Source organism: Penicillium daleae, assembly GCF_028827525.1.
Source record: "Penicillium daleae strain IBT 16125 chromosome Unknown utg000006l_segment0_segment0, whole genome shotgun sequence".
Taxonomy (NCBI): Eukaryota; Fungi; Ascomycota; class Eurotiomycetes; order Eurotiales; family Aspergillaceae; genus Penicillium; species Penicillium daleae.
Window position 1 is genome coordinate 1056718 of NW_026623154.1, and position 21871 is coordinate 1078588.

The window sequence follows — 21871 nt, forward strand, 5'->3', positions numbered from 1 at the left end:
TTGATATGGAATGAAAGTCTCTCGCACGGGTATCTGACGGCTCGATTTATGACTTAGCATTCTCTGGATCAAAATGAAATGCGAAGTATGAATGCCCAACTTGGGGCAGGATCGGGCAGGATCGGGCAGTCTTAGTAATCACGTGGTCTTCCCCCGCCTTCTGCCCCTCTAACAAGCTCAAACGACGAACGTCCTGATATCTTCGCCGCGGCCAGCCGACGACGTCCATATTAATCACAACATCTCACAATTACTAGCGAAGATCCGTACGTGCTTAGTGAATCGCAGCTGTCAACTTTATACCCGAAGAACGCACGTTTCGGATTCCAACACATTCGAATTCCCACGACCAGGTTCGATCATTTTTGACAACCGCGCGAGCACTAGTCTTGGTGCGCTGATCCTTTCGGATGGCAAATGAAGCGAAGGTGACACAGTCCGACTTGGTATGGCACATGTCCCGATATTTTGCACACTCTTTCTGACCTGAGCAGGCGAGCCGCTGGCAAAATTTCACCACCGCCACATTTCAAGAGTCTGATAGGAAAGCCGCTCACCAGATCGATGCGTCCTTGACCGAAGAACAATTTTTTGCATGCGAATTTTGCGAGGAGATACTGTTTCAGGATGGGGATGGCTCGACCCTATTTCGAGCAGAGGGGAGTGGACAGATGAAGCTACCGCCTGGCATACGGGTCAGGGCAAAGGGTGGGTCGGCGAAATCACGACCGGTAGATTGAATTTACGAAATTGTAACATGATGTCCAGCCAACAGTCAGACTGATCATCATGAGTTGTGCTGGATATATATCTGCCTTCACACACTTAGTCTCAATCTCCCCGGTTTCCTGGCTCCAGGCTTGACTGCTTGTAATAGCCTCGAAAACATCATCTCCAAACGCCACAGCTATCTGGTTCTTTACAGCGCAACCAACCGAAAAACGCTCTGCTCTAAGTCAGTACTAGCCAAGTGCGACATGGAAGTCACTTACCAGCAGCCATTGTATCGCTCTCTGCACAACCAAACAGATTTTGAAGGAGGCTCTGATCAAACATAATCATAACTCTGATTAACCCGTCTGTAGATCCCTCGGATGGGAGAAAAGTTGTGACGTAGCCGCGGACAGCCTTAATAAGCAACCGAGGGAATGTAGTTTGCATGGACTCGGGCTTGATGATTGTAGTATAGCACCAGGACGGTCCTCCGCAGAGAGAGTATTGAAGACTTGGTCGTATAGTGCCATTAACGATTCGTCTCAGACTGATATAATCTATGGCCTTGTTAGCTACTTTGCAAGATATACGGACGATAGAACCTGCTTTTTAGAAAATCTTCGTCGGCCGATGAGCTCAGGACTACCTTGTTTATTTCATCGCTCTTGGCGATAATCTTCACAGTTGTTTGAGAAGCGACAACAGCTTGTTCGAGCAAGATGTCAAAAAGTTCTTTTCGCATAACCTCGATGGCCTTTTGGGTAAGACTCAGCCCACAAATGATCAATGACACAGAGTCCAATTCCCTAAGAGCTGCCAGTTTCGGTTCGTGCCGCTTATCTGGCCTAAACACCAAATTCAGCAAATGAGATAGTCTCCCTAATGCAACACGACTGAAAAATGTCTCCTTTGCAGGCAACAATAGTTTCGCAGCCTCCGTTTTCAGCAGCAGCTGCTTCAGAGTCGATAGAGTTGTCTCCAAATCTTTCGGGGCCAAAGCCTGAGGATCGAAGTCGTCCAGGGAGCCGATGGTTTGAATGTAGGTATCCATGATACGGGAAGGTTTGCCGAAGATTGTCGGGGAAAAAGGGACGAAAGACTGAGTGGTACACCTAGCTCGAGTAATGTGGGCAAATTGCCCAGCCTTTAAGTCATTTTGGACCAGAGCGGGGTACTCAGCCGCTCCCAGTCAACAGGGATTTGTGACCCTGCAATGCACGGCCACTGCATGTGAAGATGGGGCCAGAACTTGTGATGGGGCGCGTGCCTCGAGCATTTTGCCTCCATTCGTAGGATATTTTGACATTGTTTGATCTATACACCTTCATCACCGCAAAATTTGCGGGGACAACACCTTGATAGAGGCAATACGATCCCAGTTTGAGAATGTGACTGTGACGGACCTTTCCCAAGACAGTTGGTGCAGCCATACGCACGTCGCTTTTCCGTGAAAATGAATGCATGAATGGGGGGCTCGGCGGCCGAGATTGGCGCTGACGCATATGCGAGTTCTATACATGAAGCATTCGTTCTTCCCTGATCTAGAGCATATAAAAGAACATGATACTATCAAGCAACTGTGAGTTGAATATTCCACAATCCTCTTCTCAGGAAACGGTATAGCCCCTTCCATCTTGCCATTCTCTACAATGAACGCCATCAACGGTGGTTCCTACCACGGCCCCTCCCAAATGTCTCTTATAGACGTCATCTTTCCCGGTTTCAGTATAGCCTCTGCCTCCGCACACCAGCTGCTTGCTGGTAACCTGGACAGCTACACCCGACTTTTTTGTGCTTTCGGGATGTTTGTCCTCTTCGCCCGCTATGCAGTCCGCTATGTTTGGGAAATAGTGAGAAGTTACTTCAGTGGGTATGCCTCCTGTTATAATGGGATGAGTCTGACAGTTTGAAGCCTCCACAATTTATGTCTCATACTACGACGAAGCATACGATATGCTAGTTGATTGGATAGCTGACCAACCGTTTGTCCACAATGCCCATTCATTGATTGCTCGTGTGAGATCCACACAGCGGACCAGCAACCTCTATTCAACAAAGAAAAAGCCTCTGACTTTTTCTCCATGGGATGGATCATTTCTTTTCTGGTATAAGGGACATTTGCTCGTTCTTCACTGCGATGTTAAAGAGCATCGAGAGGATCTCCGAATCTCCTCTATTGGTCTCAATGCCAACATCCTGAAAAGTCTGATCGAAGAGTGCCGAGAAAAATATATCAAGGACACCCAGAGAAAGGTCTCTGTCTTTGAGCACCGTGAAGGTGAGTGGAAGAAAGCCAGGTTGAGACCAGTGCGACCTATCTCCACAGTCATCATGGACAACGAGGTAAAGGATGACATATTAAGAGATGTGGACGAGTTTCTCGACCAAGATATGCAAGGCTGGTACGCAGAACGGGGAATTCCCTACAAACGAGGCTACCTTCTCTTTGGCCCCCCTGGAACCGGGAAATCCAGCTTCAGTCTATCACTTGCAGGGAAACACGAACTGGATATTTATACGCTTCAACTATCGAATATTTCAGACACCACGTTAATGAGGCTTTTTGCTGAGCTTCCGCCACGTTGTATTGTTCTCTTAGAGGACGTGGATACTGCTGGGGTGGGACGTCGGGGCAGCGTCGACACAGACCAAGAAAACGAGTCAAAGTCCGCAGTCACCCTATCCGGACTTTTGAATGTGCTTGATGGTGTCTCATCTCAAGAGGGCCGGATACTCATTATGACCACGAATCACATCGAGCATCTGGACGAAGCACTGATTCGGCCTGGCCGTTCAGACAAGAAAGTTCATTTCAAACTTGCCGATCAGAATATTTCGACTCAGCTCTTCCACACAGTTTTCAAGCAGTTGCCGAATCAAAAGCAATGCAACGAGGAATATGACGACGAGACGATCGACGGGCTTTCTCGTGATTTTGCCAGCAAGATGCCCGAGCAAGTTTTCAGCCCAGCAGAAGTTCTATCATTTCTTTTGGAGCGTAAGAAGTCGCCCTATGATGCTGTTTCCGGTGTGGAGAGCTGGGTGGCGAAAACAAGGCATTGAAGAGAGAGGAACGGAGGAAACAGGGCCCGGGGACAACTGAAGGTAGAATCTCAGGAGGAGATTGGTCAAGAAAGTCGTTCTGAGGGATAGTATGTTTGACGGCGCTAATTAATTAGTCTTTTGAGAGCTTTCATCACATATCTTGAGAATACACGACAGCCACCGATCTCCACAAATTTTTTTACGGCCAATAACAGAATGCGCGATCGCTCATCTGCGAAGCAATTCATGTTCACACACGTAGGCAATCTGTTTGGTGGTTTGGCTGTCTCATATTCAGAGCATACTTCCTTCCCCCTCGTTATTGGAGCGTGCGACCATGAATCGACTCGAATGAGGCGTAGCCCAGGCCCCGGTGGCGTCACGTGCAGACAGCGGCTGAGCTGTACAGGAATCTTTGGCCGGATTTTCCCGCAGTTGCGCGATGACCACGTCGTGCATTCCCAGACTTCGGTTCAAGGACCCGGGGACGCTTCAACCATTTCACATCCTCCAAGTCAATGACAGTCAAACAGCCACCCAGGTCATCCCACAACATATTGCGCCACTCACTATCGCCGTGGACAACGCCGTGCGATCGGAGCATGGCCAGAGCCTTCTCGCGCTCTTGGTGAAAGAACCTCGAGTTCTCATCGTTTATGACGTGCTGGAGCCTCCTTCCCGACCAGCTGAGGATCATCATCTGCTCCATTAGTTCACCATGGTACCAATATGAAACCCGTGGCGTAAACGTCCCTAGGCAGACGGGGATCTGTTTTCCCTGCAAGCTCCTGAGGTGGTGATAATTGTCCACTTCCGCTTGAAGGCGATGCTGCTTTTCCAGAGTCGTAGCTTTAATTATCACAGTGTATCCGCGTGAAAGGAGGGTGGCTTTCATGAGGTAGCCTGTCCGACCACAGACGTGCAGCTGTTCAAACCCGAGGTCTCGATCTCGGGCAAGTTGACGATGAAGCTGGCGTGTGAACTCCTTCGGTCCCATGGAGTGACATAGATTACCATGTAGTCTCCAGTTTGGACATTTCTTATCCAGTGGGTCTCGGTTAACTATCCCGCGAATGCAAGCAATACTACAGTATGGTCGGGTAGATTGCCCGTCTTTTCGAGAAGTCTGTTTGTTGTCCCGGCCGGATCGTGTCCTTTCGCTTCCCCTAGTTATTTTATGGTTGTTGCCTCGGCCGCGGCTCGATCGGCTGCGGGATGCTGCTGCGGTAGATGGCGAGTGCGATTCCTCCTCACTGCCGCTACCTTCAGTCGACGAGTGCTTCGGTGTAGATGCGCCGGGTTGACAACGAGCGCGAGAGCGCGTGTTGTGTATTTTCGGATCTCGTTTCCAGTGCGAGGGCCGATAAATAGAGGCTGGCGGGTCCTTGCGGAGAGTTTCGGGAATTTGTCTCAACACGTCTAGATATTCGACCTCCCATGTTTTCAGCTGGTCATTTGCCATATCGTACCACTCTTGAGTTGGAGCTTCTGCGGTCAGTGCTTGAAGGGTGAATGCAAGCACCTGGCCGATGGCGGTCCGGTGGAGGCGTAATTCATCGTCCTCCTGCACGTCTTGATTCGGGATACACAAGAAATGTTGAACAACCGTGGGATCATCTTTCGGGATATGGAGGAAAACAAAAGCCTCCCCCGTGCAGATATAACCGTATCGAACTCCACTGTCGATCATGTATGAGAATATCTGAGTGACCACGGCCGCGACGAGGCGGGTGGCATAATATTCAAATGTGTCGCCTTCCTGGTCAATGACATCGCGAGCCAGATCCATCTTGTGTAGACCCGCCACCAATTCGGGGATTGTCACCTTGTGCGGCGCTTTGAACTCCACTGCATACACTGGTATTTGTCGTTCGTCAGCCACAAGGTGCACGCAGAACTGGTCGGCGCGCCGATTGCGTCTTCGTACAGCGCCATCCCTCTTCTGTCTCTGCGCTGCTCCGCTCCCTCTTCCTCTGCCTCTTCCACGCCTAGTGTTCGCCAGTCGTTGGGGTGTGCGCGCATCCTGAATATTCATTTGCTCCAGGCTATTCTTCAGCGAGGTCTCCGATGGGTTCGCGCGATCATAGAAGGTGACTCGGCCCTGGATTCCAAACTCACGTCGAAGAGGTTTATCGTCTCGCAAAACGTTGACGACTTTTTCGACAAAGTTATCCACCGTGTCTCGCTCAAAATTCCGAAGAGAAGCTTCCGAATAGATTGGCGTATTCTGGATATTTGTAACAACATAATCGATTTGGGTATCAGAAGGGAATAGTGGGCGCTCGGTAAAGGCAGCGGTGCGATCGAATTTCTCCCAGACTTGCTCCTGTAGTTGGGGAAAGTCAAGCCAAGGGATGATGTGCTTAGGGTAAAGTCGGTTTGCTGGGTCGGCCGCGTCACCCTGAGTTGTGAGGGTCGCATCTGTCTCAACTTTGATCGCTTGGGACAGAGAATGGTGGCAGCGATCGAGGAGGCGTAGTAGTGTGTTGGGTTGCAGTTGCTCTTCTGCCTCTTCTCGCGCTCTTCTCTCCTCTTCTCGCGCCTGTCTCTCTTCCTCTTCTCGGCGCTCTGCCTCTTCTCGCGCTTTTCTCTCTTCTTCTCGCGCCCGCCGCTCTTCTTCAAGTTGACGACGTAACTCGGCGATTGTTTCTTCCATCCCTTGTCGAAAGCAGTTTCAGTAGATAATCAAAAGACCTCGGAATCGAAGTCAACGGAGCAAAGCGGCCGCCGTCTGACACGTAGAACGAACCGTTGCAGGGGAATGCGCACCTGGGTGTTTACCAGCTTACTCACCCTGTGGGTCAATTTTTTATGCCTCAGGCACTGACACGCTTTGACCTTTCCTGCTGACCTTCAAGTCCCTAGTTCCAGACTGTCCTCCCGTACGTCGATTCAATTGTGGTATCTAAACTGGCCTCGTCAGTGAATTGGAGTTTTTCTTGGTGCAAATCATTAAGTACAGTCACTGTGTAGAGGATAATACTCTCAATTGTGACAGTCGGAAGGCCCTGCTTTCCGTTACACAATCAAAAACGCGCCGCGCATAAGATAGTCGCGTGATGCGCTGTGAGTATAGTGAATACGAAGCTAGTCAGCGAAAGCCCTTGTGATGAAGAAAGAACGGGCTTACATCTCTGGTTGTTCGTCTGTTTGCTGAACGCTTGTGGATGCTTTAGGCTTTGGGGGTTAGACCTCATGCACTCATCTCATAGAAAAGTGAAAAGACGTACCAGACCTATTTAGGTAGTTATCCTGTAATGATCATGAGCTGGAAAATGCTTGGAGGGCCGACCTATATGAGGTATTTATAGGGGCAAACCTTGCTCAGTCCAGGTGGCCTCTGACAGTATCAGCAGTTTTGAGCAGGTTGATCGTAGAATCAAGCATCCTCGCGGAAAATATACCAAAAAAGCGGAGGAAAGAATCACACACATCAAAAAAATACCTTCCTTAACATCACTTGAACCTTGTATGCCTCATATTTTAATATTCTTACCCTCAATCTTCACTGCCGGATTCCCGCAAAAAAGATCCTTTATTCCGTTCAAGTGAGACGCCAGCTACATGAACCCGCATACCTAATAACTAGCTACTCTTTAGATCGCACTTTACTGGCATTGTGGATATACCAGCACGTGTACATAATATTCTGAAAGGGAATATCTTTTATCTGGTAGATCAGCCAATCTCTCATCTTCCCCAAGATCCATCAACCCCAAAAAAATGAGCTAACTAACTTCTCATCCTCGAATTTCTCCAATTGATTGGCTATATCGTTCCACCGTTGACTGCTGTTCACTAATGCTGAAGTAAAGCCCCGACAGGTATCCTAGTTACAACGGATTGTATGCCTCATCTTTTGATATGCCGACTTTAACGCTCAGCTTCACCGAACCAGTTGTATTCCGAATCAGTAGTGTTCGAGTGGCCCTGCGTTAGCGGTGATTTGTTCTCCACCAGAGCAGTCCTTGTATGACTGGCCGTTATGGTAGACCGCGCAGTTGCGTTGTTCAGCATCAAAGCCCGCGTATTCTTGAGGAGTTTCGAATCTCCATATATATATACTGAGCCCCACCGATCACCACCAATAAAGTTGAGTGACGTCATTGCTCTGGCTCCAACCTACGTTGATATTCCAGCGTGATTTAGAGAGGGGTTTGGTGGGAAAGTGAAGGTCAAATTAGTATCGCTCTCAATAAACAACATATCCCAACTGTTCTGTGCCTCATAGCAGTTGTCCGTGTCAAATGGGGCTCAGCGGATCACAGGGAAAGGAGCTATGGAAAACTTGAACCCTCAGATGTTTATTGGAAACCACCAATCAATACCAATCCCGGAGTTACTTCAGTCATCCGGAGATCCGCTGTTGACCTCTAATAACGGCTTGAGTTTCCAGGAGTAGTAGAGTTACCGGAACTGCCCAACACGATCCTGAACTAGATGGGCTTGTGAAAGAAAGGAGTGGATCCGTACATGAAGCAGCCCAAAAGTTTCTTCATCCATATTTTGAGGGAATTCTATTCCCAGGATCGACGGAAGCGTTTCTGGGAACTTTACTTGGTGTTCCAGGATCAATATACCTCCCAGGATGGGTGTTCATGTTCCCAGAGACAGATTTTACGCTCCTAGGCAAGCTAACCCGCAATCCTGAGAGCTTCAAATCCCTTCCTGAGAATAACCGTGCCTAATAAAGCTTCAGTTCGGTGGAAACCCTGAGACTGTTCGCATTAGATTAATTCCAGAGGTAATCAATCAATCAATCAATCACTTTCCGTCGATCCTGGTATGACCAGTGGCTGCTCTGGGAACTTTACCTAGAGTTCCAGGATCAATATAGCTCCCAGGAGGGGTATTTCATATTCCCAGAGACAGACTTTACCACTCCTAGAAAGCTAACCCGAGATTGTGAGAGGTTATAAAGAGTACATGCTTATATATGACCTTCACGTTCACCTTTACCCCATAAGTGATCATGCCCGTCTAGGCCGAACAGCAGCTTTGTACTTGGAATCTAAAATCTTTTGCAACATTTGAGGTAAGAAGATTGAGTCTAAGATATGCAACGGCCAATTTCTTCTTGAGTACTGTGTTCACGAAGCTAAATGACTCATGGTTTGCTCAGTTTCCCCCCAACGGCATGTCCGAACATACGGTTCTGACTGGCTCAACTGGCTCAACTAGAGCCAATCCCATTGTTACCGATGAGGATGGCGAGCTGCAGCAAAAGCCAGAAGATAGCTCGGATGCCGATACAGTTCGCATGAGTACCCCAGAATACGAAAGATGGGCCAGCGATAATTGTCGCACCAAACCGCAGAATTTGTTCCTTGCGGAATCTACTCTGGCTTTAACATTTGTCAAGTACCACAGCGGCCAGCAATTTGACGGTACTCAAATTGCTCAATCTAGTCCTCCTATAGCGGGAGGAGAGTCAAACGAGGTGGGAGATTCCAAGAAGGGTACGTGAATGATTTCTTGGTCATAACCGAGAGGGATTCTTACCAACACAATGTTATTCCAAGTACGCAGAAAACTTAAATTTGAAATTGAGTTCAGATGCATTATGTGCGACGCATGTCCAAGCTGGCCGCTTTTCACCGAGTCCATCTGTCAATACAAGCAAATCGACCATAGAGGCCAGCATGAAATCCTTGCATACAAACATCCCAGCCAAGCGCAAAATGCGGAGCGAGTTACGCGCCAATGTTCCGAAACGACGATCAATGCGTCTAAAGCTGAAAGAGAGAATGGGGTCACGGGAATGGCAGATTCAATCCTCAAACCATTTATCTGTGTGTTGCAACGGATGGTGTCGTGGAAAAGTGGAGAGATTTATTACAGTGACATGGGATTGGAACTTGGTCTTGGCGTTGCTATTCTGGAACAAACTGGAATGTATGATTGGTCCTCCGTCAACTCCTTTTCTCCAACCATTCACTCGAAATTTCCAGAAGGTTACCTTGCGTAGCGACCAGCAACCAGGGACGTATCTCTCGTTTAAGGTCAATATTTAGCTAGAAGTCCTCACCTTACGTAGACCTGAAGCAAGGAGAAGAAGAGGAGGGCCAAGAAAGGCCTGACAACCCTCGAATTTGAAAATTTACAGGAGATCGAACCAGTAAAGCAAAGAACAGCTCAATATCTTTCTTCCCTCTGAATCCATTACTATCCACCCTTCCTGAATCCCCTTTCTGCGCCGGCTGCTGATTTATGTAAAAGGTATTGTTCCTTTCGCGGAGCAGCTCTAATCATCTCTTCAAACGGTCTAATCGTCCGGAGAGCTCGAACTGTCACCCTCCACATCAAGAACGGCTTTTCTCCCTTCTGCTCACCGATGAGCTCCCAGTCAAGGCGAACATTGGAATCTTCGCCAGGGCGCGATACGCTCATCAGATTGAGTGCCCCAGTGAGTGTGGAATAGTCCAACCAGAGATTTTCTTCGGGGCCAGGCACACCATATGTGACGTTGCAGGGCTCTGAGTAGCGAATCATCCCAGCAAAAACTCCAAGAAAATCTCCTTCCTGGACTGAAATGATGGGACAAACAGAAAAGAAGTTCTTGTCTTTGGGTAGTATGGTAACAAATATAGACTTGTTTCTCATCGCCTCTGCCCCTGGATGTAAGTCAAGAAACCCACCAAACTGTGCGAAAGATGGCTCATGTGGCCCACTCGATTGGAAAGCGACTGCTTCCTCGTCGGAAAGCCAAGCGTTACTCGCACTGTTCCATGCAACATCTGAAATCTTCAATCTCTCGGCCAAAACAGGCTGGCCCAGCCATAACCTTCCCGTGAGATCGCCCATACTCTCTTGAGTTACTCGGTTTTCCAGCTGTTCGATCTGCAAACCGTAGATATTTTCCCAGTCTCGAATCATTTTTACCAGAGATGTCGCGTCGTCTGCCGAACAGCTCTTGCAAAAACGATCGAACTCCTTAGTCCGATATAGGAGAATCTTGTTAACGCCCATTTTCCGCATCTCGCAAAGCCTCTTCCAGAAAAGGCGGCACTGACGCTGGTTAGCAAGGCTGAGGCCATACCCTGCTTCTCTCATGAAGCGCTCGGTCGCAACCTTCTCGGCCATTGTGAACTCATCGAGAGGCCCTTTAGGGCTTGGCAGACTCTTCGGATCGAGAAGTTCTGCACCTTTCTCTATGATCTCCCAATACGCGGTTTCGTTGTACCGAATCTGGATGTTCTTGCTGGCTGAAAAGGCGTTTTCTTGCTTGATCGCTTGTATGGCATCGGAGTAGTCTAGCTGGATAATTTCATCGACGAAGCTTTGAATAGTCTTGACCCTGGTTGTCACAGTTGTCTGTGCAGATCGTTGCCCGTACCTTCCAAGCCGATCGTTCAACCGCACACAATTGATGAGTATGTTCTCCAGGATACTATCTGGCACCCTGTTCAGAACCGTTTCGATCCTTTGGGTGTTTATGGGGATGACCGGCTGGTTGGAGAGAGCCTGAAGCTGGAGGCAGGGGGCAATCTCCGCTGGTTTCTCACTCGTCGGGGGATGCGGGACAGGTGTACCACCCTCCCGAGTTACCACAGCGTCTTTTCCTTTCTGCATATTATCATTCCCAATATGGTCACCCTTAGGTTTATCTTTGCGTCTCCTTTTCTTCTTCGTAGACGAACCATCTAGCCCTGTGTAGTCTTGCCTGCTTCGTTTATCTGATGTTGACAAGAATCTGTATGACCCACGCTTTTCATTCGCCGCTGCGTCAGGGGTCGGGCTGTGTCGGGGTGTAAGTATCGGCGGTGGATCTGTAAGTCCTACTCGCAACCTTTGATCATGAACTTCAATGCGTCAGTATACAATTTTTCCCAGGCCGCGATTCGAAAGCGCACCAAAATTCGAAATGGCAAGGATATGCTGTTTGATGGGATCATCGTTACAGTCACCGATCCCACAAAATACTAGAAGTTCATGGATCTTCCCTGTGGTCAGAGACTGAAAGACTTCTTCCATGCTTGCTTGTTTTGGGCAGTGGACGTCGGGAAAAAGCAATTGGGGCGAGGGATGGGGGGAAGGGGGGAATCAAGGATAGACTATTCTATTGCACGGGGTCGCACTAATCCCGAACAGGTAGGATTGGGTGCCTAGAACCTTGCTTCCCTAAAGTGAGACCGAAACAAATGGAAGTTTCGTTGTCCAAAAAGCAGAAACTGATTGCTGAATAGAAACCAACGCTTAGGTGAGATACATGATAAAACCGCTGAGCCTCGCGTGTCGATTCCAGACCTATTTTCATGACATAGCGCTGTTCCTCAGAAACTAAACCCCCGCTTGTACAATAGTTTCCCCAATTGGTATCAGGAACTTTGAGGTTGGGAAAGGTATTGGTATCTGTCCCATCACATTTAAAGACTACCATCCAATACCGATTTTAAGTTATTTTCTGCTCTCCTGAGCTCCTGAGCCAGTCTGACCGTCCGCCGTCATGTTTCTTGAGTTGAACTAAACGTTGGCCTAACGTTTAAAGTGCCTTTCTGTCCCTAAATCCGTCAACTTGATCCTTAAGTACTTGCTCCTGGGAGCCATAATTACGGTTTCCAGAGCACTCGTAGCTCCCAGGAATAGAATGTCTGATCCTTGAAGTGGTTTATGCGACCCCAGTAATGCCAGTGTTGCGGATAGAACCCTTGCACTCTTGCCTTGTTTCTTGGGCCTTGGTGACAAGTTTCTCTAGTCTATATATGGGTATAGCTCTGGACAAGACTCTGAAGAAGGGTTACAAAGTACTGTGATTAATCAATCGACCTTGGATGTAATGTAAGGTTAAAGCCAACGTCCAAACGGAGCATCCTTCCGAGACAAGCTGATTATATAATGCACTTCCAATCTAGGTATAGTGGCACTCTGGACACGGTTAAGAGAGAGAAGGCTCGACTCTGGAGCGTTGAGGAAAGGGCCCTCCATTTTCCAAAGAATGTTCCAAATCCTATGTACAGGGTATACCTCACATAATCCCCACGTGTACAGAGAAGGGCTCCCGTATTTGAAGAAATATGCAGCATGCAGTAGGCATTACATACCGGGTTTGGGCCGATTCCCGGGGTAAATGAGCCATGCAGTAGTTTTAAAACTCCAGTAATAGTATAAAAATCACAGTCATGAGACTTCAGTAGTCTAAAAAAAAAAGTATCCAGTTTTGGCACCTGGGTGTATGAGTAGTCATAGTCCACCGTAGTTGTTACGAATAGCAACATGAGCGATACTATATATATTGGCTCCTGGGTCATATCCGCCGAGCGCGGATATAATGAATGGTCTTTTTGGCTTACATTTGTTATCATGTGACCCAGTGTGATATCGTAACAGCAGTATAAAAACCGGAGTAGTATAACGTAATGCTGCAAATGATGTCAAAATTAGATATTGCGGTTTTAAAACCACTGGAGTCATATGACTGTAGTTTCTATACTAATGTGGTTTCAACAGTACTGAAGTTTTATTACTACTGTATAGGTAGGGTCTCTCGCCTTGAAATTGCTTGTTTTGTCTCCGAATCTTCCTGTTGCTAGTTAGTCCTTAAAACGGCTAGATAGTCCTCAAAATGGCTGATTGGTCCTGAGACTGGCTAGGTAGTCCTTAAAGTGGCTAGGTGGTCCTCAAAGTGGCTAGGTGGTCCTCAAAGTGGCTAGGTAGTCCTTAAAGTGGCTAGGTGGTCCTCAAAGTGGCTAGGTAGTCCTTAAAGTGGCTATGTGGTCCTCAAAATGGCTGATTGGTCCTGAGAGTGGCTCGTTGGTCCTCAAAATGGCTAGACGGTCCTTAAAGTGGCTAGACGGTCCTCAAAGTGGCTAGGTGGTCCTCAAAATGGCTGATTGGTCACTGTGAATCGAATTGTCTAGGATTATACCTTGCCTCATTCCACTGTGGTATTTGTATAAATACAATAGCGATTAATTCTCATAAAATTCTAAATGGGTTGTATATCCCAAAAGTATCTCGCAGCCAGACCGTTGCTACGCTAAGCCTTACACAAACTCAGGTGTGATTGATTATCTTGCAAGATCTACCTGTGACCTTTACCCAATTGGCCACTGCTGACTGTTCCAAGTTGATTGGGTCTCAGCGTCCTTTCTTCCCACATTAGCGCGTATCCGAGAACCCGAGCAGCCACCAGATCACTTCCTCCCTGGCATGTAAAAAGGTAGCGTTGGCTTTGAAAGTACTGGATGGTGTGGGTCAAGCCCAGATTACAGTATACCTACGTTTAGACCTCATGCGTACTCCCCCTGGCAATACCAATTATATTCTATAGACTCAAAGTTAAAGCCAAGGATTGAAGTGTTTAACTAGTCCTCTACTTAACTGGTTAACTAGTTAACTAAGTGTTAGTTAACTAACTAAGGCAAATTGATTATATAATATATTTCCAATCTGGGATTAGTGGTACTCTGGACACCGCTAGGAGAGAGCGTTCAGGTTCAACTCGGCAGTGATATATACAGTATCATCTAGGCTATTGCCCGCTGAGAAGGTGGCTGGGGGCTCCTATTTCTGTAAAATATCAAAATACACACTATTACGACTCAGATCCCCCCAGTCTTGCTGGAGGCCCCTTCCACGCGGAGCCCCCTTCCATACGGAACACTCTTCCACACGGAGCCCTCTTCCATACGGAACACTCTTCCATACGGAGCCCCCTTCCACGCGGAGCCCCCTTCCATACGGAACACTCTTCCATACGAAGCCCTCTTCCATACGGAGCCCCTTTTAACAGCATATTTAGTCACCTTGAAAGGTCAATAATCGGCCCAAAGTATTCACATTTACTACAACACCTTGGCAACTCACATCAGCTACGTCACAGTAGCTTGTCTGATCACAGCCGATCACAGCATCGGAAATTTCCGACTTTTGCAAATTATATAATTGTATAGCGAGGTTGCTTTGAGCATACTTACATAATACACATGGATCCAAAATATCCAGTTGCTTCACCTAGAGGATGATGACTTACAGAGGATTTCGAAAACAGATTACCCCCCAGACACACACGCTTTCTTTCCCAGCGCCCCACTTCGATTGAGCTAAGCTAACCTTGGCTAGAAAAAGTCCCTTCCGTTGGGCGTGACGCGGTATGATTGGCTATAAAAGACTCTGAAACCTGGCGATCTGGACTTGGCGTTCTTGTGGGGCTCTGGGAAAGAAAGCGTGTGTGTCTGGGGGGTAATCTGTTTTCGAAATCCTCTGTATCATTATGTCATAGTTAATTAACTTTCCTTTTTGAGAGAGTTATCGAACCACACTTCATATGGTAACAATGCTGACATTGGAATCCCTTGGGCACCATCTCGCTATAATACTGGCGATACTGTGCTCTAAAGAATATCCACTCTCCTTAATGAGCTCATTGCATGGCGGAACGGATATCTCTAGCACGGAAACAAATATATAATGGCTACGCAGAAGGTCCTACTTAACACCCCATAGCCCCACACCTAAATTATATATATACTGCCAGTCGAAATATCCGCCCAGTAGTTATCTAGGAAGCCATTATAGCATAACTGTAGTGCCAAAAGGTTTTTTTGTGACCGCATTATCCATTAAATTCTGTACTGGGTTCGGCAGGTTCTTCGTCTAATTCAGGCGCCGTATACCATGACTTAGTGACCAGTTTGATAGGCGGTAGAGCTTGCTACGGGTGGGTGGGTCTCGAGGGGTGTTAGAACTTTTCCGTGATCCCTGTATTCTTGTCAAGCCAAGCTGCTAGCTTCTTTGTAGTCTACTTATGCAGCTTCAGGTGAAATAGTGAACTTGTGTGAAATATATTTCATATTCGGTAGCATTCAACAGATAATATTGAATCGCAATGGCCCTTTCTACATCAATCCAATCGATTGACCCCAAGTAGGAGTGCCTGCATAGCATCTGTGCTGTGGAATGAATGCCTATCATGAGTCTCTGGAGACAGTCTCTTCTCCGGTTTTCTGCAAATCACGATCTGTCATTACGGTCGGAGCCGGGTAATGAGAGCTCTGACTAGTCAGCGTGCTGCCTGCTGGATGATGTCATGTCTGCACATACCAATTGCGAGGTAAGAAAGGTCCAAAAGCCCGAAGTATCCGCTGACAAAATATATATCTGACCAGTCTCCCGCATGCGAATACCTACGCACACATCCGCATCACACATCTTGCTATATTCAGAAGCCTTCTTCATCATGTTTGTCTTGCGACGGTACTGTTTTTGACGAATTAATTTTCTTTTAGAGAGATTCTCCGATCGACCTCTTTCCAAAGCAGCCATTTGAAGTTGATGTCTTAGAGTTTCTTAAATGGAACAGCACTTGTCAGACAGGGGGCTGAGAGTGGTGCCTTTAAGGCTGGCTAAAAGGAGAAGCGTAATGAATACCGGCCCTAAATCCGGCTGCGAAAAGCTGAATATTTGAATCTTCGACACGGGAAGAAAGATATGGTATTTCACAAAAAGAAACTCTGGTCTTGTGTTGTTTTCACGTTATGAAGACAAAAATGGCACGTTAACCGCCATCATTAAACTGCGGTCACCATATGGGACCCCGGCTCGTTTTCATAAATGGGTTGGGTAATAAAATCTTTGTAAATAAACCGGTGAAAGGGTTGAATCAATATTCCAAGGGGTTTCGTTATTGCCCACGGTAAATTGGTGTACAAGGTAATAGTCAACAAGCAGGAAACTGGTATGTTCAAATCGCCTCTTTCCAGCACAAAATGAGTTGCAAGAAAGTCCTACAACGGTTGATTCGAGAGACGGTACCGAATTTTGACCACTTCAACTTGAGCTGAGGACAGAGAAGCATTCAAATGAGGCTACAGTAGACTGCTGTGCCAAAATGGTGTAAGCAACGAGACCCAAAGAGCGTCGGTAGCAAATGGCCCGGATTGGCTACGTCGGGAGGTGGATTACCGTTCCCAAATGGCAGGGGCAGCGGGACACCAAAAAGTGTCGCAGAGACTACATAGCGAAAGCGTCCATGTAGGCAAAGGGAACAGAATGAATGTTTACTATGTAACGCCACTACGCCCAGGAGTGTTTACGTTTATCATCATTTCATCAAACGTGGCCATTTGAAGGTGATCAATTGTCACATTAACCAACTCACTAACCAGTTTACAATATGAGATGATGAATAACAACAATTAACCAATTAACTAGCTACTAGGATAGGAAGTCTTTCCCAGAACTCATCGCGTTACACGCATCTTAGCATATTTTTCTTACAAGGCGTATCTAGACGTCGCTTCAACACCACCCCATTTGGTATATGAGAGCCAAGGAGGCAGGGCCAAGGAGGCAGGTGAGGAAATGCAGTCATGGCTACCGTTGATTCTCAATTGTTAGCATTCTTGTGACTTTGATCAGATTAAATGAACTGGATCTGGAGGGTAAAAGGACTGCCTAATTGTGAGTTCAACAAGGGTGAGAGGAAAAACGGTGATGGTCAAAGTCCAAACTCAAGTGTCTCAATTACTGTAAGAGGCCGCAGGAAGTGGTGAGAAGGGATGGACAATTTTTCAACAGCGTTCTCTCTGTGGAAAAGTAGGATTGATTGAATTGGAGTGGCCAAACAAAAACACCTTTCCCCTGGACTGAAGGTCCGTGCATTTCCTAATAGTCTCGCACGCCCCAGGTCTCTGGCGAGAAATTATTTTAGCCTGTTTGCAAACTGAGAGAGACCTCCGCTTCATTCCGAAACTTCGGGCCAGACCGGACTACTCCAAAACAGATCATCCCTACGGGTAGTCCTTGAGCAGGTGGAGACACCACAAGTTCCGCGTTCTGGCCGGGTCTAGAATGTGGCCTCAATGTTCTTGTATTCGCCAACTTCATTCGAAGGTTCCAGAAGGCTACCTTACACAGCGGCCAGCCCAAGAACACATCCCTCGTCTTCAAGGTCAACGTTCAGTGCGAGGGGCAAGGCTTCTTGCCCTAGGTACAATTAGAGGTAGCAGAAATGTTCCAAAAAGAGCCTGCAATATTAACACAGCTATTGTGGGCTTTCGAGATGGAGCGCCAGGAAGCAAAAGAAAACTGCTCCGCTTTCACCTGCCCATCCAGTCACGTCCCTCTAGTCACGATAGCCTGACATACAATAACCTAATCAGGCTTAGCGGCACCCTGAGCAACATCAAGAGTGGTACCGAATTCTCTTCAGCAGTTTGAAGAAACCCTTAGTATTTATTTTCAAGTGGAAGCGTTGTTCGACTGAAAGGAAATATCACTGACAAGGGGAAAATCAACTATGAATGCCTCGGGTAGGAATCTGTCTGGCCCACTGTCTAGATTGGCCATTGGCTTCAGTCTCTATTTTTGGGTATACATAAGTGAGGTTATTTATAGATGTACATTGTTTGCGGTGAGGAAGGCATATCCGGGGGGACCTGTGGTCTTTAGACCACCAGGGTTTTACGACTGTGGTTTTTAAACCACCCTGGTCTAAATACCCCCACATCTGGTTTTTAAACCTCTAGAGTCTTATAACTCCCCCTCTCCCCCTCTGCACTTTCTCATCAGTCCTTTCTGCCCACACAACATGCCGTTCGAGGGCTATCAACCCAAGATCACACGTGGAGACCCCAGAGACTACTTTGAACATTCTTTTAGCTCTTATCTTGACGTTATAACTTTGGTCCGCGTACGAATACCTAAAGTCTCGTCGATCACTTGAAATCTATCGGAATGTACGGAGCCAAATCCATACAATTTACAAGTTCCTTTTGGGTTTCAGGGGTTTTTTGAATCCACAGTCTCGTGGAGACAAACTCCGTGGGTTGTGTTCACCTACAGGAACGCCCCAAGGAAGAGAGGAAGGCTTATGCCTTATGGAAGACCATTCGAACACCTTTGCCTTTCTCGTCAGGAGATTCTGAACCTAGATGACTGGCCAAAATTGGATTATCTCTGGTTTTATTACCAATGTAAGACCCCATTGGTTGAAAACCCACGGTATTCGTTTTTGGTAATATCACTCAAGCTCTACTGCCGAGTTGACCCTGCACGCTGTTACTGAGCACTCTTAGCAGTGTCCAGAGTACCACTAAGCCTAGACTGGAAGTATGTTTATGTAATCAACTTGGGACGGAACGGTCCGCTTCAGCCTTAGCCTTATCCTCGAGTTTATTGCAAGCCATGGCCCACAATTGTTAAACTGGCTACGGTGTGAGGATCTACAGCAGAATGCTGTTAGTGTGGTTAGGGAGCACACATCAGTTGGAAGGCCAGACTGTAATCTGGGCTTTGACCCACACTGTGAGATGGCAATAGACGTTGTATTTAGATTGCTACATACCTCATCCATTTAGGAGAGCCTGTGCAGCCACTATTGTGGCTCCAATTCCAAAGGCAAACTACTTATCAGACTCCGGTCTCGCCCGAGGGCTCGGAATGGAGCGGAGGTAACCACACTGTTTCCCTTGCAAGCAGGCTGAAATAATTTCACGCCAGAGACCTGGGGGATTTGAAACTATTAGGAAATGCACGGACCTCTGGTCCAGGTGGAGACTGTGTTTTTTTGTTTAGCCAATCCACTTCAATCAACTTGAAACTTGCACATTCTCACCACCTTCTGAGGCCTCATATTTTAAATGTAAGGCACTCTTTCAAAACCATCGTTTTTCCTCTCACCCTTTTCACACATTGCGCGGTCCTTTATCCTCAAGATCCAGTTCATTGAATGTGATCAAAGTACTGTAGTAAAGAATGCTTTCAATTGAGAATCAAAGGTAGCTGTAGACAACGGTCACTTACCTACCTCCCTCGCCCTCACAAAACAAACTCTGTGAACCCACAGGAAGTTTGTGTGTCTACTGTATCGGCATGACTACCGCAACAACAGAGTCTCCCTACTATGCTCAGCTCAAGGAACTAAACACCACTCAATCATCAATAAACACTACTCATCAATAAACACTACTCATCAATAAACACTACTCATCAATAAACACTACTCATCAATAAACGCTACTCATCTATAAACACTACTCATCAATAAACACTACTCATCTATAAACACTACTCATCTATAAACACTACTCATCTGTATGGAAGGAGCTTGCCAATCGCGGGGAGAAGAGGAAATATTGTAGTATTCTTACTGCCCGAATAACAAGGCATACATGATAATCTTGGTACCTCCGATTTTAGTCCACGACCATTGCTGATGGTGGTTACAGTACAGTATTAATTGACCTCTTAATTCTTCTAAGAGCAGGATAAGATGGTAAACATGCGACATCTCATCAGCTTAGCTTCCCGGACTCACGGTCATCTCTCATTCGGGACTTTTGGGGACGAAAAGATGCCCTTGGTGGAATTCCGTGGCTCTTCATTGGCTGCTATAAAGCGTATTCTCCAGTCACCTTGGCCCAAACCCGTCGACCTTAGTCTAGATTCCAAGTCAACATCTGACGTGTCTCTCGAATAATGCTTCCTTGTCTACGGCGCATACTGTAAAGAACAACTCATACTTGCATTCCTTCTGTTCTGCACCCTAGATATCTTTTATAAATAGACGCCGAAGTGCATATTTTACCATTCTATCATTTTTCCTGTAGTCAGCATCATCCAGCACTAACAATGGGAAAGAAGAATCTCAACCAGCATCAGACTCAAGCGAAGGACAAGCATCCAACGCCTGCTCAGGTATCTCCAAAGATACCTTACGATCAGCCATTGTCATCGTGAGAATTCCAACCCACCTGTACCGGACATATTCTGACCTGTAGTGGACCTTATGAACTTCCAATTGTCACAGTCAGCATCGGGAGTCAGAAGTACGGTCTCCCCAGTTATTTTCTTCGGCAACACCCGCATTTTGACGACCAACTTTTTGGGACCACAACCATCGACCTTACCGATATTCATGAGGATGCCGGTCATACCTTGGTGCACTTCTTGTACTCAGGAAGCTACGAGACGATAAATTCCCCACTCGAGGAAGGCGAGCCTGGAATTACTAGAGAATATCGAAGAGCCGTCCTTGCCTATCAGGCATCCAGGGCGTACAAGCTTCCGGCTCTCGAAGCCCTTGCCAAACGGTACATGGAACTTTTCAGCGAAGCAATGGCTACGCCTGAGATTCTTCAAATAACAAGGGAGGTCTTTTCAAAGCTCCCTGAAGATGAAACTTGGTTTTCGAACCATATTAGATCAAGTCTCGAGCAATGGTTGGCCCCCCGAGAATCAACATCAAATTTCGATTCACTCTATAAAGTTCTGGGTCAAGATCACTCCTTTGACAATGTCGTGACGAAGATGATGCTTGAAATACTATCCAGCCGCTTATGTTTTCGGGAAACTATCGAGGACCAGAACAACCGCCACAGGCAGAATAGTTCGGCGAAAGAACTGTTGGTGACGGTGGAAAGGAATAAAGAATCACAGACAGAAGATTTGCCTGCTGGACACCAACCTGTGCCCAATGAGGTTCCAGTCGAGGCTTATCCCGAAGATGCTGTCACTCCTGCTGAGGAATATCCGGAGCCCGAGGAGGTTCCAGTCGAAGGTTATCCCGAAGATGCTGCCGCTCCTGCTGAGGAATATCCGGAGCCCGAGGAGATTCCAATCGAAGCGGACCCCGAGGATGCAGTTGCTGAAGAAATTCCTGCCCTCGAGAAGCACGCCACTAAGCTCCACCTAACCCCACATTTGTTAGAGAACCTTTATTTGTACGAAGATTGGGAGATTCTCTCCCCGAAAAGAGGAGGTCGAGGACCAGAACTCTTAGGGCAAGGGGTTTTCCCATTCCAGACAAAGACGGCGTAATTTCAACCTTGGTGGTCTAGGATCCCATATCTCAGCTCCCCAGTTACTTTCATCGAATGAACTCTTTCAGTTCCTTTCAGTTGGACAATGCTTCCTCCAGAAAATACTGTAAATATAAGGGTTTCTTCAACTGCTGAGGCGATAACGAAGTACTCCGTACTGTCTCTCTTGATGTTGCCAACAGTGCTATTGTAACTGGAGGGACAGGTGAGAGCTAGAGCGGAGCGATTTTCTTTGCTTCCTGGCGGTCCGTCTCTAAGGACACAATAGCTGTGTTAATATGGACGACCCCTGTTAGAACATGTCTGCTACCTCTACTTATACAGTACCTAACGCGAGAATCGTACACGCA

The 21871-nt window shown here is 47.1% G+C and overlaps 6 protein-coding genes across 6 annotated transcripts; 2 read left to right on the forward strand and 4 right to left on the reverse strand.

Moving 5' to 3' along the window:
- Window positions 1–1282: 1282 nt before the first annotated feature.
- On the reverse strand, window positions 1283–1765 carry N7458_006116 (uncharacterized protein; the record flags this gene model as incomplete). Its single annotated transcript, XM_056909498.1, has 1 exon — window positions 1283–1765. The coding sequence occupies one exon, from the start codon at window positions 1763–1765 to the stop codon at window positions 1283–1285; it is 483 nt and encodes a 160-aa protein (XP_056765202.1).
- A 598-nt stretch (window positions 1766–2363) lies between these two features.
- N7458_006117 (BCS1 and AAA domain-containing protein) lies at window positions 2364–3777 on the forward strand (the record flags this gene model as incomplete). The annotated part of the gene is made up of 2 exons (XM_056909499.1): window positions 2364–2564; window positions 2620–3777. The coding sequence occupies 2 exons, from the start codon at window positions 2364–2366 to the stop codon at window positions 3775–3777; spliced, it is 1359 nt and encodes a 452-aa protein (XP_056765203.1).
- Window positions 3778–4138: 361 nt separating this feature from the next.
- Window positions 4139–6415, reverse strand: N7458_006118 (uncharacterized protein; the record flags this gene model as incomplete). Its single annotated transcript, XM_056909500.1, has 1 exon — window positions 4139–6415. One exon carries the CDS (start codon window positions 6413–6415, stop codon window positions 4139–4141), a length of 2277 nt encoding a protein of 758 aa, XP_056765204.1.
- A 1217-nt stretch (window positions 6416–7632) lies between these two features.
- On the reverse strand, window positions 7633–7866 carry N7458_006119 (uncharacterized protein; the record flags this gene model as incomplete). The annotated part of the gene is made up of 1 exon (XM_056909501.1): window positions 7633–7866. The coding sequence occupies one exon, from the start codon at window positions 7864–7866 to the stop codon at window positions 7633–7635; it is 234 nt and encodes a 77-aa protein (XP_056765205.1).
- A 2058-nt stretch (window positions 7867–9924) lies between these two features.
- Window positions 9925–11733, reverse strand: N7458_006120 (uncharacterized protein; the record flags this gene model as incomplete). Its single annotated transcript, XM_056909502.1, has 2 exons — window positions 9925–11561; window positions 11613–11733. 2 exons carry the CDS (start codon window positions 11731–11733, stop codon window positions 9925–9927), a joined length of 1758 nt encoding a protein of 585 aa, XP_056765206.1.
- Window positions 11734–20331: 8598 nt separating this feature from the next.
- N7458_006121 (uncharacterized protein) lies at window positions 20332–21519 on the forward strand (the record flags this gene model as incomplete). Its single annotated transcript, XM_056909503.1, has 2 exons — window positions 20332–20435; window positions 20481–21519. The coding sequence occupies 2 exons, from the start codon at window positions 20332–20334 to the stop codon at window positions 21517–21519; spliced, it is 1143 nt and encodes a 380-aa protein (XP_056765207.1).
- Window positions 21520–21871: the final 352 nt, after the last annotated feature.